At 35.6% G+C, this 14866-nt stretch overlaps 2 protein-coding genes and 1 non-coding gene across 4 annotated transcripts; all 3 read right to left on the reverse strand.

The window, feature by feature from the left end:
* Positions 1 to 24: 24 nt before the first annotated feature.
* LOC132164074 (origin of replication complex subunit 1B) lies at positions 25 to 8105 on the reverse strand. The gene is made up of 16 exons (XM_059574487.2): positions 7096 to 8105; positions 6858 to 6993; positions 5819 to 5971; positions 5581 to 5721; positions 5344 to 5495; positions 5161 to 5260; positions 4914 to 5036; positions 4671 to 4832; positions 4497 to 4554; positions 4184 to 4362; positions 3909 to 4023; positions 3180 to 3250; positions 2498 to 2593; positions 1865 to 1941; positions 871 to 954; positions 25 to 300 (listed from the first exon to the last, which is right to left on the reverse strand). Exons 1-16 carry the CDS (start codon positions 7998 to 8000, stop codon positions 237 to 239), a joined length of 2616 nt encoding a protein of 871 aa, XP_059430470.2. The 5' UTR covers positions 8001 to 8105; the 3' UTR covers positions 25 to 236.
* Positions 5834 to 5911, reverse strand: LOC132164833 (small nucleolar RNA snoR28). The gene has a single exon (XR_009438435.1). It is a non-coding gene; the product is annotated as a small nucleolar RNA snoR28 (small nucleolar RNA).
* Positions 8106 to 9317: 1212 nt separating the features above from the next.
* Positions 9318 to 14094, reverse strand: LOC132163925 (aldehyde dehydrogenase family 3 member F1-like). Of its 2 annotated transcripts, none has more exons than XM_059574302.2 (10): positions 13834 to 14094; positions 13147 to 13215; positions 11695 to 11791; positions 11367 to 11573; positions 10923 to 11047; positions 10656 to 10760; positions 10385 to 10557; positions 10167 to 10257; positions 9886 to 10035; positions 9318 to 9794 (listed from the first exon to the last, which is right to left on the reverse strand). In XM_059574302.2, the coding sequence occupies exons 1-10, from the start codon at positions 14029 to 14031 to the stop codon at positions 9534 to 9536; spliced, it is 1476 nt and encodes a 491-aa protein (XP_059430285.2). In that variant the 5' UTR covers positions 14032 to 14094; the 3' UTR covers positions 9318 to 9533. The 2 variants fall into 2 exon arrangements, with proteins under 2 accessions (XP_059430285.2, XP_059430286.2); XM_059574303.2 differs by having other exon boundaries at positions 9607 to 9787.
* Positions 14095 to 14866: the final 772 nt, after the last annotated feature.

Raw genomic sequence — 14866 nt, forward strand, 5'->3', positions numbered from 1 at the left:
ATTTGAAAGTTTATTTGTCTCACAAAGTTTACAATAGGAAAAATAACAACGCCTCATAACAAGATACAATTTCTCCCAGATGAACTTAAAAAGAGAAGGAAAGAAAGATGGAGGCATCTGATAAAATAACATGAATTAATAGGAATTTAGAAATAATAATAATAATAATAAAAAGTATCGAAATCCAAGTCAAAATTGCTCTGAATTTAATATTGAATGTGATTCTGGGTCTTGAATTATAGATACTTAGCCAACCAAGGGATCTCCTTGCTGTCTTTGAGTGCAAATGACACATCATCGCTGCCACATAGCAAAATGCAATTAGTCAAAATTACAATGCTTTCAAAGTTTTCTGATATGCTTTCTTGTATGCCTGAATGATCGATTTTAAAATGTTTGTTTCCTTCTGTCTACTGCAAATGCATAAAGAACATCACAATTAACCAATAAATGTTTTGTTTCTTCTCCCTCTCATGTCTTGAAAAATTTCCCTCAATATGGTGGCCATGGCAATCCTAGAGTAAAAACAATGGGTCTAAGAGGTTAACCAAATTTCAGGATTGGGCAGAATCCAGCAGGACTACCTTAAATGTCAACAAGAATCCTGTGTCTTGTCCTTGTAATTTATATTAGAGATGCAGCATTCAAGGGACCAATAAAGGATAAAATTAGTGAATGAAATTGGAACTATATTTGTTATTGACAGTCTCCTATGCTATAGAAAACCAAGAAAGTCATGCCTGGTGGCAGAGTTCAGATGCAAGACACTTCCTTTCATGCTTGTATAATTAGATTGCAGGAGTTGAAATTTATATGCTAAGGTCAATTGGATCCAATCTGTTTTAGCTGAGCGCTTGATAGACAACTAACCTTGGAAAATTGAGCTGTAATTTTTGCAACCTGTGTTTAGCCCCTGATTCGCATATAATTATTCTGCATTCACCAAGCTTACAGCTGCAAGAAACAAATTGAATAAAGGAATTTCAGTTTTTCACCTAAACATGGAATTCATTAACATCAGCTCTACTAAATGAATTCCATATCATTTTATATTATTTAAGAGGTCAGCTAGAAGAAATTGAAAAAGAATAACTTCAACTCGTTGTTTTTCAGGCAAAATGATGTTACAGATAGGATTATTCATATATAGGTCAAAAGTTGTGTTAGAGTAATATTTTATTTTTTTTGATAAGTAAATCATGACAAAGCTAAGAGTAGGATTTTATTTAATAAGGACTAATGGTTATTTTAAGGATAGTTTTATCAATTAGAATTTAGATTAGTTCTGTTGTCATTATTTTAAAATTGGGTTTATCATTAGTGAATATTATTTATCTTATCCGTTTGCAAGTATTTTTAAGGAATGCTTAATGCTGATAAAGGAATCATTCAGAAAATTATTTTTCAAACGTATGTTTAAAGGAGGCCCAAGTTCCCTCTTAACACTTACACTAATTTATCCCGTCACGGACTTGATATTCAAATTTCCAACAAATGATGTATTATAAAGATGGAAGATATTTACATCCACAAGCACATAAACAAATTAATAATAATAAAGCTTATATAAAAAAGGGTCATCCCTAAACGGTCAGAAAATAAAATGAAATCCAATGAGGAGAAAGGATTATAGTTTTAAAAAACTAATATAAAAATGTATGTAAGATGACAGAAAGCATAAAACAATTGTTTTGAAATGACACACGAGAGAGAGAGAGAGAGAGAGAGAGAGAGAAAATTCTTCGTCATGGTTTCCAACTTTCCATATGCCCTTTGAAGTATATGTCAAGGTTATGACTGTGAGATCATGTATTGTTTCAATCTAATTTCTATGAAAAGAAAATAATAGTATGACATGACTTACCCAACTTTCAAGAGTGTGTCATATCCAGGAAATGCTTCTCCATTGCTTGTACAGAGACATGATACAGTCATTGCCAACTGCGGTACAAATAAAAGTTAAAATACATATACACACGTATTCTTAAGCTTAAATTTCCTACACTCGTAAAAAGTTTCCACAGTTCTGGCGGGCTGAGGGCATCAGAGGGTGATGGTGAACTAATAGTCATGCTTATTGAGTTTCTACTTGTGATATCCAGTGACTACAGTCGAGCTTTTCACTTAATATTTTCATGTTTGCAAAGCACTCTAGTTGATCTATTATGCAAAGAAGAAGCAAAATTCAGGATACAGAAAGCTCCAAGTATTCACCAATAGATCTGCACAAATTGTGTAAATGACTCTGGGTTCAGTCCTTGGATCTTCCATCAAGGAAACTCTCAGATTCTTCGAGGGTGCCAGCTATTTAACTGACCCAAGAAATAATGAAACAAAAAATATACTCCACGGTTTCCACTAGTTGGCATGTTTGATGAGTTAAAGAGGTTTCTCGCTTTGAAATATTTGTGAAATGTCAGAAATGCAAATAAATCCAAATATAACCAAAACAGAAAGCAAGAACACAAAATTTACGAGAGAAGTTTGAGAAGTTGACCTTTTCAAAGGTAGTTTCACCCATTCCTGTTTTATAAAGCTCATGCACCATAGCTGTCAAGAAGATTTTGCTCAGTTTGGAACAACTTTTCATTATCTGCAGAAGGAAAAAAAAAATTATGAAGGCATATCCCAAGAAGATCACAACATTGTTGTCACTCTGCAAATGTAATATAAATGAAAAAAAAAAAATTATTGTAACCCCTACGAAATGGTTATTTCCTAAGCTAGCAAATGAATCCTGTTTGTCGACTGATGTGGCAGAAAAAGCATCAATAAGACAATGGTTATTCAATGATTTGTGCCAGTGATAGTTTTGGTCCTATAACAGTAGCTTTTCTTCTGTGAGTTACAGTTCTTAACAAGTCTGGCACTTATATTGGTTCTGAAACACTTGAATCATCATGTTCACAACATATCAACTCTCCAAGTCTTCTGATATCTCAAAGGAAAACAGCTTCTTCTCCCCTCAGCATACTACCTTTTAGAAAGGCCATCAATCCACATCTAATTTGTCTCATAGCATATTAACATAAACAGCACAACATTATATGCCTCATTTGACTATTTTGGAATCTTCTTCCAAAATGCCATTTACCACTCGAACAAATGGAGGACAAGTGTCTACAACAAATAGGTCCTAATTCATTATTGACTACATATACACGAAGTATTAAACTGACCTGTATATGAGGTGCCTGGAACATTTCCTGGATTGCTGCTTCCACCTCAGCCATACTAACAACTGATTTTCCTGCAAAATGGAGAGATATTATATTAAACTAGTGAAAAGAACAAGCAAATCCTACTTCTCATGACACAGTGGCTTACTTTAAAGCTACTAGTGACGGCAAGGTTTCATCTTACATAGGAAGAAGGGTCAATTATGATTAATGGTTTAGCTAATTTCTCTAGTCCCACTCTCATTCTATACCTTAGGAACTTTGCCCTATTATGATGTAAAAGCGCCAAATAACATCTCATATGCCACCAATGTCATAAAAGAAAACTAAAATAAAGCTAACAAATTGGACTGAGCTAAAAACATGCAATCACAGGAGTATCTAAAGTAATGGAAAGGTGTAAAATATGATCACAATTAAACACATTATCTCCCTAGGGGGAAGGGGACCGACCACATGCAAATTGTTCTTCACACAGATTTACTACTCTAATTGATCTTGAACATTGACAAGATCAAGAATAAAAAAAATAAAAAATAAAAGACAACTGATTTTCAAAATGAAATCAAATGGATATACACATCAATCTGCCCAATGCTGGACACTACATATGTGGAAAAACGTTTTACACTTGTGCATGGGTGCAATGGACTCAAAAGAAGATTTAAAACGACTAAAACTTTCCCGGGATCATCCACTGTAAGTGAACAAATTAATAAGTCTATATACCTGAAGGAACAGAATTGGTAGTTGACTTTAGTTTCTTAATATTGTAATCTTTTATTTCTGCTGCCCGCCTGCATATCTCCAGAGCACGACGTGCATCTCCTGATATTGCTGCGACCTGAATATTTTTTTTTTGATAAGTAAAGAATTTATTAGACAAGAAAATTAACAAAACAATATCATAGAGTAAGTGTTTATCATCTGCAAACAATTTATTAGACAAGAAATTAAAGAGACAAAATCAAGTTGCATGATGAAACAAAGAGCAAAACACTGACCTTTCTTGATGCAAATTCTATAGCTTGTTTTTCAAATGCATCAATGCCTCTAAGACGACTTAAAATGATTTCTTGAAGCTGCTGATAGTTATAAGGGCCAAAGCAAAGCCTTTGGATACCCATACGACTTGAGATACGAGGTAGCAACTTTTCTGGAAGATCCATGGTATTTGCTATCCCTGAATTTATATTCATTAAAAAGAAATAAGATTGCAGCCATCATCATCATCATTGTCATCACCATCAATATCTAGCTTTTCTGTTTTTGTTATTTAGATTTGCTGGGAAGAAGCCTAATCAATATAAGACATACCTATCACAATTAATTTGGAATGTGGCTTAGTAGGCCAATCAAGAATGTTATATAGAACCTGTGAGAAAAAAAGGGCATATGGATAAGTGACTTTTTATCTTTTACAAATGCCTAAAACATATGACCTTAAAATTATTATTAACAAACTTTCACATCACAACATGAACCAGTTACCGACTGATTTCTTGTTACAAGAAGATCAAGTTCGTCAATGAGCAGAATACAAGGTCGGTCATCCTCTTTTCCAATTTTCTTTCCATCTGAAAAACGCTCATTCAGCAAGTGGAGAGCCTTTTTCCAACTGACTCTGTGCCCACTTAATGCTTCGTATATAACCTGAAAGAACGTAGGATTCACTATAGGACAACCGGAGAATACAACCCCAAAAAGAAAATAGGGTTAATTTAATATGTTTACCCTGTATATACTCTCAGGGGATGCCAACTTTAGACCATTAATCTCCACAAAACAGTAGGGTCTTACACCTCCTGTATCAACTTCAGACCTCAGATTCCTCATTGCTGCTAGTACACTCATTGTCTGTAGTTTCATAAGCATAAGAAGATCAAATAAGTAAAATTTGTTTATGCATGAAGAAAACTAGGGAATCTGAAGCATGTCTCAAACAACAGAGTTCTATTTTACACATTATAACAGATCCTACCTTGCCAGTTCCAGGAACACCATGAATGTATAGGCAACGTCCCAAACATTGATCATCACAGATGGCACCTTTGATAAATGAAGTAATCTCCTCCATCTCTCTGGAAGAAAAAAAAGTGTCCTTCATTGGAATGTAAGAATAAATGAACATAAGAAAACCTATAACATTTCAATTTGCACGTACTTATTCCTGCAAGGTGGAGATTTAGGTAATGATGCCAACAAAAGTGTTGCCTTTGCTCTTTCAAGTTCAGTCTGCTTGTGGCATCTTACATGCTCTGGGATTTTCTTGGTCCCTATCTTTTGAAGTCCGAAGAACTGTCCCTTCCTTGAGTTCTGTAGTAATTACACATAGAATACTTTGATTTGGGCAATCACCAAACTTAAATCTACAAGTTTGAAATAAAGAATAGTGTCATACTGCAGCCAACTCCTGAGCTGGGGATAGTTTGGTTAGTAATTTTTTTAAGTTCTCCTCTTCATATCCAAAGTCCTCATCTATATCAGAATCTGAATCCTTGCAGAGTGTCCAATCTTCATCACTGTCAACTTCTTCACCATCCTACCAAATAACAATTGGCCCATAAATCTTAAATGCTAATTCAATTTTGATATCATTGAATGCCCCAAATGCTGCCTCTATCGTCTGAAATGCTTACCTCTTTACCATTATCAATATCAGCAAGACGCTTGAAACTGTGCCAATGAATATCATATTCATATTCACATAAAAAAACATCATCCCCTTCATTAATGGCCTTGGCATATTCTTTAGGATTCATGACAGAGCAGTGTCTAAGAATAGAATCCATCTGCAGTAATGTGCACGAGCATTGTTACAAACTAAAGGATGATAACCAAGAAAGAATGGAAGCTGATGTCTGAACTATCATTAAAAGCTAGTTCAAGAAATTAGGAAGATTTTGCAGTTTCAGACTACTTCTGAAGTTACAGAACCTAATAGACCATTTAACAAAATTGTTCAGTGGACTGTGTATATAAGTAGGAAGTTATCATACAGGGGAAATGGTAAAAGACAATTAGCATGATGCCATACTTTTATGTACTTAATTGGGTTGAATTCAATTCACCTGCCAATGGAAACAGTCAAACAATTATTGATGAATGTTCTATCCTCAGGAAAAGAAAAAAAAAAAAAAAAGAAAAGGTATTTCCGCGGATTATTATGAAAAACTTGTATATCTAACTTCACCCAACTGGATAGTTATGTATATGCTATGGAATGTTAAAATAGATCATTTGGGCTTGCTTTAGGAGGTAAGATGTCCTTGGTTGTCCAACATTACAGCAGAGCGTGACTTGGGACTTTTTCTTTGCTGAACCTTCATCGGTAGTCAGAAATTGCTACATCACTATATCTAAATGTATGCATTTTTTTTTACATCCTCTCACATCCAGAATGAGAGCTGAATCAGTCATTTTCTCTTTTTTCTTTATGCTTATTTCCTATAGTAAAATTTAAGTATGTTAGGGTTTTCTCACTCATTTGCTAGCGGCTTTGCGATTCACACTGATAAACAAGGAAAACATGTAGTATTTTACAAGAATAGATACAGAATTGACTTTCGTGCAAAAAAATTCCAAAACAGAATACTGCAGGCAACTTTACGAATCCCAGCTATAGTGGTATCTGTTCTATCAATAGCTATATAATCAAGAGAAAATACAGGCTACCACCTCAATATCAGCAAAATCGTTTGTGCGATAAAGCTCCCTCCTCAAATTATGTGGTTGTCTTCCAGAGGCAGTCTCTTCCGGGATTATATACCAACATACCCGACACCAAAAGCTACCATCCACTTCTTTCCACATACTGCACACCTCCAACCAACAAAGCACCAAATCTACACACATTACAAACTACAATAACATCACAAATTCACATAATTCAGCTAAAAAAACAACAAAAAGCTACCTTTCAATGCTGGCAGCCCACAAATCGCTTGAAAGCAGCTTCTCCCTCATCGTCCTCAACCGCTTCTTCCCCTTCGGTGGCAGCGGGAGCTCAATCTCCTTACCTGATCTGCGGGCCTCGCAAAACCCACATATCCAACCCCCTTCCGGAACCTCCTTCAACGGCGGCTTCAGGCACTTCAAATGAAACCCACCTAAACAATCGTCACACTCAATCATCACAGCCCTCCCCGCCTTAAAGCACACCCTGCAGTCCTCCATTTCCGGCTCCTCATCATCTGAGCTTGCCTCCTCCCTCCTCTTCACATACACATCGTCCCCCACCTCAAACTCGCCCCCATCATACACCACTTTCTTGTAATACACCCGCCTTCCCGACTGCCTCCGTGGCGGTGCCGAGCCCCTCTTCTTCTCCGACTTTGATGAAGCCATAGCTCTCGTGACCACCATCCTGTCTCCCCCTCTCTTCCTCTTCCTCCCTGTCGATTCGGACGGGTCCGGCGACGCCGGCGAGAACGATACCTGAACGTCAACGAAATCTCCCCCATTTTTCGGCCCTGGTTTTTCAATCCTCTTTGCAGATTTCGGTGCTTTCACTGATTCAATGCAAGCTTCTTCGTCATTGTTGATCGACTTCCGGGGCGTCTTTGGATCGGATCTCTCCCTGATTTTGTTCTTATTTCTTGGGGTTCTTGCGAAGTCCTCGATGGGGTTTTCGATTTGGTCGTTGTGTTTGTGGGGATTGGGGGTTGGATTGAAGTGTAGGGACGTTCGGCGAGTGGATCTGCGAGGGGTTAGGGTTTGCGGGGTTGCAGGGGTGAGAGAAGGCGAGGGCTTGGGTGTGACTTGCGGTTGGTGTTTGGAGCTTCTTGGGGTGTGGAAGGGTTTTTTCGGGGTCTCCGCCATTGATGTACGAACAATGCAGTGGTGGCGGTGCAAGGGGTTTGAGGGAGGGAGGGAGAGAGAGAGAGAAAGAGAGTTTTCTAGAGAGAGAGAAGAATTGGCGGGAAATGTTCCCTCCATTTTCGAGACCTTTTGAACGTTGAACGAACCGTTGTGCGGATGTGGAAAGCCCTTCCCAAATGTTTGTTAGACACAGTTTTTTTCTAAACTCAGTTAAATGAAATTGTTTTAATTTAGTTTACAAAATTGTTATATGAATCTTAACACGTGAGAAATACATATTTAAAAACACGTTAACAAATACATGACAATATTATAAACTGAATTAAAGGAAATTTCTTCAAAAACTTCTTCCATATTTATTTTAAAACATTTAATTTATTTAGCATCAATATGAATATTTTGGGGAGGAAGGAAAGAAATCACTCAAGAATAAAAGGATTGATATGTACGGATTAAAAAGTGTTACTTAAATATCTTAACGGCAGTTTTCGGCCCAAGGAGTAGTTCAATCGACTAGAGACTACGCCTTATGAAACGGAGGTCACTAGTTCAAATTGTCATTTTCTCGGCAGTAAAATTTTCTTTCAGTGAGTTTTTTTTTTTTTTTTTTTTTTCAGAATATCTCAATTCACATTAATTAATTTAAAAGTTTCTTTTTGTGCTTATAGAGGTTAAACTAATGTGATTCTAATAATTTTTTAGTTTTTTTTTTTTTTTTGAAGTGGTGCTTTCTAATAATTAAGAACAAAAAAGTGGATAAATCTCACTCAAGTCATGTGATGTGAAATTAAAAATAGAAAATAAAAGATCGTCTCAAACAGATAATCAAGTAAAAAAGTTAGATGAATTTGAAGGATTTATTAAGACAAGAGAAAGCGTTACAGAAAACCATTGTAGCCTCAACAGACATGTAATGCGACAACATACTACTTATCTTTGCCTTGACAGCCTAGAGGTACAATGGCCAATCTTATTGACTTGTCAACATTTGATATCATGTGGATCTAAACTGTTCAAACAAATAATCAAGTAAAAAAAAAAAAAAAAAGGCAAAATCTAGAGACTTATTGAGACCACTAATTTTGCTCTCAAGATTTAGAACATCGTCCAGGAGCGGAACTAGAACTTGGGTGGCAGAGAAGAGGAAGGTCAAAAATAAATTTTACAATGAATATTTGCAAAAGCGCCGAAAGAAAAAAGCTATTGAGGCGAAAGATATTGCCCTAATAAGCTAGAGTCGCCTAAGTGATATGAGTATTCTTGAAACATGCTAAATAAAACAACCTTAAATTTGAGCAGGACAATATCTCAAAGGACATATCTCTAGATCGGGTCGAAAGAATTTTCTCCGAACAAAAAATGTTAAATACTACACCGTCATCCCACCCAAGTCATATTCGGCTGATATAACACAAACAGCATTATATTCGGAAATAAAATAAAAACATAATTGTTTTGAGAAATATTTCCTCTCTTTATACAAAGACAGAAAAGAAACTTGAGAGTTGAGAGAAGATCATGTGAATGCATCTCTCAGTTAAAATATGAAGCTCGTTTAGACCTTTTCAAGCCCAGAATGACAAGGAGTAATCCAATATAATTGTAATTGTAGGCACAGTCAAGGAGTTGCAGTTTCTGAGTGTTCCATGGAGGAAATCTAAACCACAATTCAGTCAGGAAACTTCTTCTTAATATGGCCTTCTCATGGCTGAAAGTGTCAAACGAGAACTTTCCATGGTATCTTCCCATCCCACTTTCACCAACTCCTCCAAATGGGAGGGTGTCAGCTGCATACTGCACACATAGCCAATACAAGCCTTTAAACTATCAAGATCATATATATATATATATATATATATATAGCAGAGAGTTACTGATAACATACTTGAACAAGGGCATCATTGAATGTGATGCTTCCAGATGATGTTTCGGATATAATCCTTCTCTCTAGAGATTTATTTTTGGTGAAGCAATAAATAGCAAGTGCTTTAGGCATTGAGTTTATGAACTGTATACTGTCCTCAATATTCTCCAACTATAAAACCAAGAAAATATATGGTATTTTAATCAATTATATAAATATATTGTGCTAACGAATTTAGATAGATGTACATAATAAGTATTTGTATATATATATATATATATACTTGCTTATGTATATCTTACTGTAATTATTGGAAGCAATGGGCCAAAGATTTCTTCTGTCATGATTGCTGCTTCAAGCGGGGGATCCACCAAGATTGTTGGCTCTATGAACCTGCATAGAGGTTTATAATATGCAAATATAAGAACAAAAAAAGAGAAAGAAAGAAAGAAAGAAAGCTTAAATAATATATATAGGCAGCATATATGAACAAAAAAAGAGAAGAGATTATGCTGTTTACAAGTTATCTTCGTCCAATGAACCACCATAAACAATAGAAGCTTTAACTCTGGGGTCGTTCAAAAGATCCTTCAATCTCAAGAAATGGTGTTTGTTTACTATCCTTCCAATACTGCATGATTCCTTTGGGTTTTCTCCATACATTTCCTTGATCATGGCCTTAATGTACCCTACCTAATTACAAGACCATCTCATTTCAACATATTGCTGCATTATAAACTAATTAAGAAACTTTTGAATTACACATATATATACTTCTGCTACTTTCATACCAAAGTGGGTGTAGATTTCTTTTCTGCAAGCATATAATCTATTGCAATGCATGCTTGACCAGCACAGGACCCACATTTCGCCATAAGAATTCGCTTTGCAGCAAGCTTGTGATTAGAGCACAAAATGAGTCCAATGAGCAAATTGTTAACATGAAATTTTTATATAATAAATTTTGGACACTAAAATAGAAACAAAAAGGTGTTTAACCAATCATGTGACAACAAAAAAATCATATATATATATATATATATAAATGTTGAACTTACCTTAGTTTCCCAAGAACTAGAAAGGGAATCAACAATAGCAGGGCATTTTCCACCCAACTCCAGAGTAACAGGTGTCAGATGCTTCACAGCCGCAGACATAACAAGCCGTCCATTCCGTGCACTTCCTAGGATTAGTTTTAACATTTAATTCTATTTTCCAAATCCCAAATACAGGAAAGAATGATAAGATCAGCTTAGCTGCATAATCTATTGTATTGAGAAATGCTACGTGCACTTTCAAGTGCTTATTCCCTGACGCGACACTAATGATATGGAATATACAAATTTTTTGGCTCAAAACTTTTTTACAACATAAAGCATAAGAACATGATAATTTTCAAACCGTTTGATGAAAAGAATAACTTGAATTCACGTAATTTTAGAATCTACAATTTTTTTGAAAACTATAGGGGATCTTTATCTGCATTTTTCTACTGTTTTTACCTGTAAAGAGGATTTTGTCCCATTTCTGCTGTAGGAGTTGTTCACCAACAGCTGGTCCACCTTGGACAACCTTGACAGCATTATTGTCCATGTAAATTGGGATATTATTTGCTAGAAAAGCGGCACATGAAGGAGCCAATTCCGAGGGCTTCAGAACCACTGTGTTTCCAGCAGCTATAGCCCCTATCAGAGGTTCCAAGGACAGTCCTATATTTTGTAACAAAATGGCAATAATTTTATCATAATTAATTATGTTGGGAAAAAAAAAAGAATGAATAAAAGCTATTATAAGGTTTTGAATTTTTGTTGTATAAAGTATTTCACTCACCAAAGGGAAAATTCCAAGATGATATAATGAGGACAAGGCCAAGAGGCTCGGGAACAACTTCTGCAGTGGTGAGCAAAGCAATTTGTGGCAGTGTAGCCTATCAACCATGCATTACCAAAACGTTAGTATCTGCATATCTTTCTCTCGAAGAGCTTCCTGAATTTATTATTTGGTCACCCAAAATATGGGTTAAATACACTTAAGCCCCCTAAAGTACCTATTAAATCATCATTTGTCCTAAAAAATTAATGAACCGATAGAAAGAGGTAAATTTAATAATTTAATTTATATTATAACATTTTCCTTCACATGTAGGCTCAAACTCTCACTTAAAACGTGATATGCCTCGGCCCTTCTCCTCAGAAAACAAATTTGAGAGGAGGAGAGAGTAGATCTGCTCCCTCCTCCTCTCTTTTTCTTTATGTTTGCAGGTGTTTTCCAACCAGATCAGCAACTTCGGCCTCTCCACTTCCACCGTGTTGTGCCGTTAATCTCCTCATTGGCCGCTGCCGCTGCTGCTGCTGCTGCTTGCTGATTGTTTGTTTGTGTTTTTTGTTTTGAATAAGAAGTTTATTCTGTTTAGATCTGCCTTCATGAGTGAGGAGGAATAATTAGGTGTGAGTGGTTATTTCTGATGGCCTGGATAATTAGGTGTGAGGGGTTATCTATCACAGCCAGTTTAAATAAATTTTGTTAGGAAATTTGGCTACCTATGTCTTAGATTTAATTTGCTCGGAGCAGATATATATGCTCTTTAACTATATTTGTGCATGGGTTAGCGGAAGATTGAAGTCATAGATAGCACATGATTGTAAGAATTTTTGTTTATATCTATGACTTTTTAACATCATAACATGTGGTTATGATTTTTGCAGAACTTTATGCTTTGTGTTGTAAAAGCTTTTTGCTTTGCTTTGTAAGAGCTTTATACTCGTGATCTTTAATCAATGAAATCCTCAGATTTCCGTTCAAAAAAAAAGGGATGCCCAACTCGTAAAATATTTAATTGAAATGGTAAGTGAATGATTTGCTCTTCCTTATTCCCCCTTACAAGAGTTGCGAGAGATCTAGCTAGTACTCAAGGTAATTTGGGTAAGTTTTCATTTCCTCCCACCCACCCAAAAAAAAAAAATTCATCTTTTCTTAAAGGGCAAATTTAGTTTTTCAATGGTCAAAGTAAAGGTATTTTCAAAAGATTTTGGTCAAATTTGGTTTTTCCATTCGTTCTAATGGAGTAGTGTTTTGCCACAAAATGGTAATTTGATGTATCCAAATGTCACACTTGTCAGTTTGTGAGGCTCTTTTGAAAATGATAAGTAGTTGGGAGGGCTTAAGTGTATTTATGTATTTATCCGGCAAAATATTATAACCTTTTTCTGCAGTTCTTCATTTCTAAAGCCATAAAAAATGCATTCCTTAAATGCTATATAAAGCCTTGATGGATGAGCTTACCTTTCTGCCTGACATCCATTCTTGTAAAGAACCCAATGCTAAATTCAGTGACTTTATCAAGGTTCCAATCTGCAAATGAGGACAGTGTACATATAGTAAGCCAAGCAAGAGATCCAATGTCTTATAATTTCCTAATCTAAAAGGTATACTGCTGATTTCATTCTTGTAAAGATATTGTTATATATAAATTTGTGATTATTCTCAAAACCTATTTTAAAATTTTATTTTCCAAAACACTTTCTGCTTGTGCTTAAATCAAGTAAGCGAACTCCTTCATGCGGTCGTCCTTCAACTTCTAGAGTGACAATACCACCTCCATCGGAGCATGAGCAGTAGATCACTGCCGTTCATCATCAACAATGTATTCGGATTTCTCGCGGAGATTGAGACCGTAGGAAACATTGGAATCAGGGCCATGGACGGAGTACTCAAGCCGAGTACTTGAGCTCAGGAATCCGATCTTGGCGACCCAAGCTCGAACACAAAATGAAACTTGTGTCAAGTTCGAGCTCGAGAAAAACTTAAATGAGCCGAGCTGGAGCAAGCACTAAAGCTCAGCTTGTTTTACACCCCTAAGTGTATGTAAAAAAGTACTCTTAACCCCATACGCTTAAAGTATAAATAGAGCTTAAAAAAGAAGAAGTTATAGTAATTTTGAAACAAGAAAATGCAAAAAGACATTGATACCTCATCTCTAAAAGCCTCAATGTGATGTTTTCCCAAGTCTTGCTTAAGAACCTTAAAGATATCTCGATCTTTCTCCTTTAGGAAAGTAAGCAAGCCTTTGAGCTGTGACTTCCTCCAAGATGCTTCCTTCGTCTTTCCAAGCCTATAATACTCCCTCAAATCCTCTACATCTCTTTCCAAACCTCTCACAGTCTTCATGGTTTAGAGCTAGAGAAACAGAAGTAACTTGACTCTTTGCTGCCTGCCTTGTTGGGGTTCATAAAGGCCTCTCGGCAGCATGAAGTGCACCAGCTCTCAGTTGTGACTGTACACTATACCAACCAGCGTACGTACAGTAATGATGTGGGCTCAGATCAGATTCACTCACAGTTTTTTTCTAATTTATACCTGTTTTCACTTTTTGTTTTTACGAACTTCAAGAGAATTATTAGATAATATATATAAGGGGTAACTTTACTTTAGACTTTTGAATTACTTTCACAAGTTCCTCTCAAATTTTAAGACCTCTCAATTTGAATCTCTAAACTTTCAATTGCAGTCAATTTGAACCCATCCGTCAGATTTAGCCGTTAACTTCTAATGAAAATATCTAAAAGACTAAAAGATCCCCGATTTTCGTTTTTATTTATTTTTTAATTTGGAATTAAGGGTGGTTTTGAAGTTTGAGGGGATTTGTCAAATCACATGGTAATTCAGGGGTTTAAAGTGAAATTATCCCTATATATAACGTTTTGGGAAAAGTCCACATACCTCCCTCAAACTACCACCTAATTGACAATGTCCCCCCAAACTTTAAATTACGACAATGTACTCCCCAACCTATCAAAACATTGTCAATGTCCCCCTCATTGACGAAACTACCCTTAGTAAATTTTTTTAAAAAAAATACTAAAATTTCTGGAATAACCTAAAATTAAAAATTAAAAAAAAAAAAAATCTTTTTATTAGAAAAAAAAAATTAAAAAATTTCGATTTTTTTTTTTATATAAAAATTGAAAATTTTTCGTTTGTTTTTTTTGTTTTTTGTTTTTTT

This window comes from Corylus avellana, chromosome 8 (genome assembly GCF_965113065.1).
Source record: "Corylus avellana chromosome 8, dhCorAvel1.hap1.2, whole genome shotgun sequence".
Lineage (NCBI taxonomy): Eukaryota > Viridiplantae > Streptophyta > Magnoliopsida > Fagales > Betulaceae > Corylus > Corylus avellana.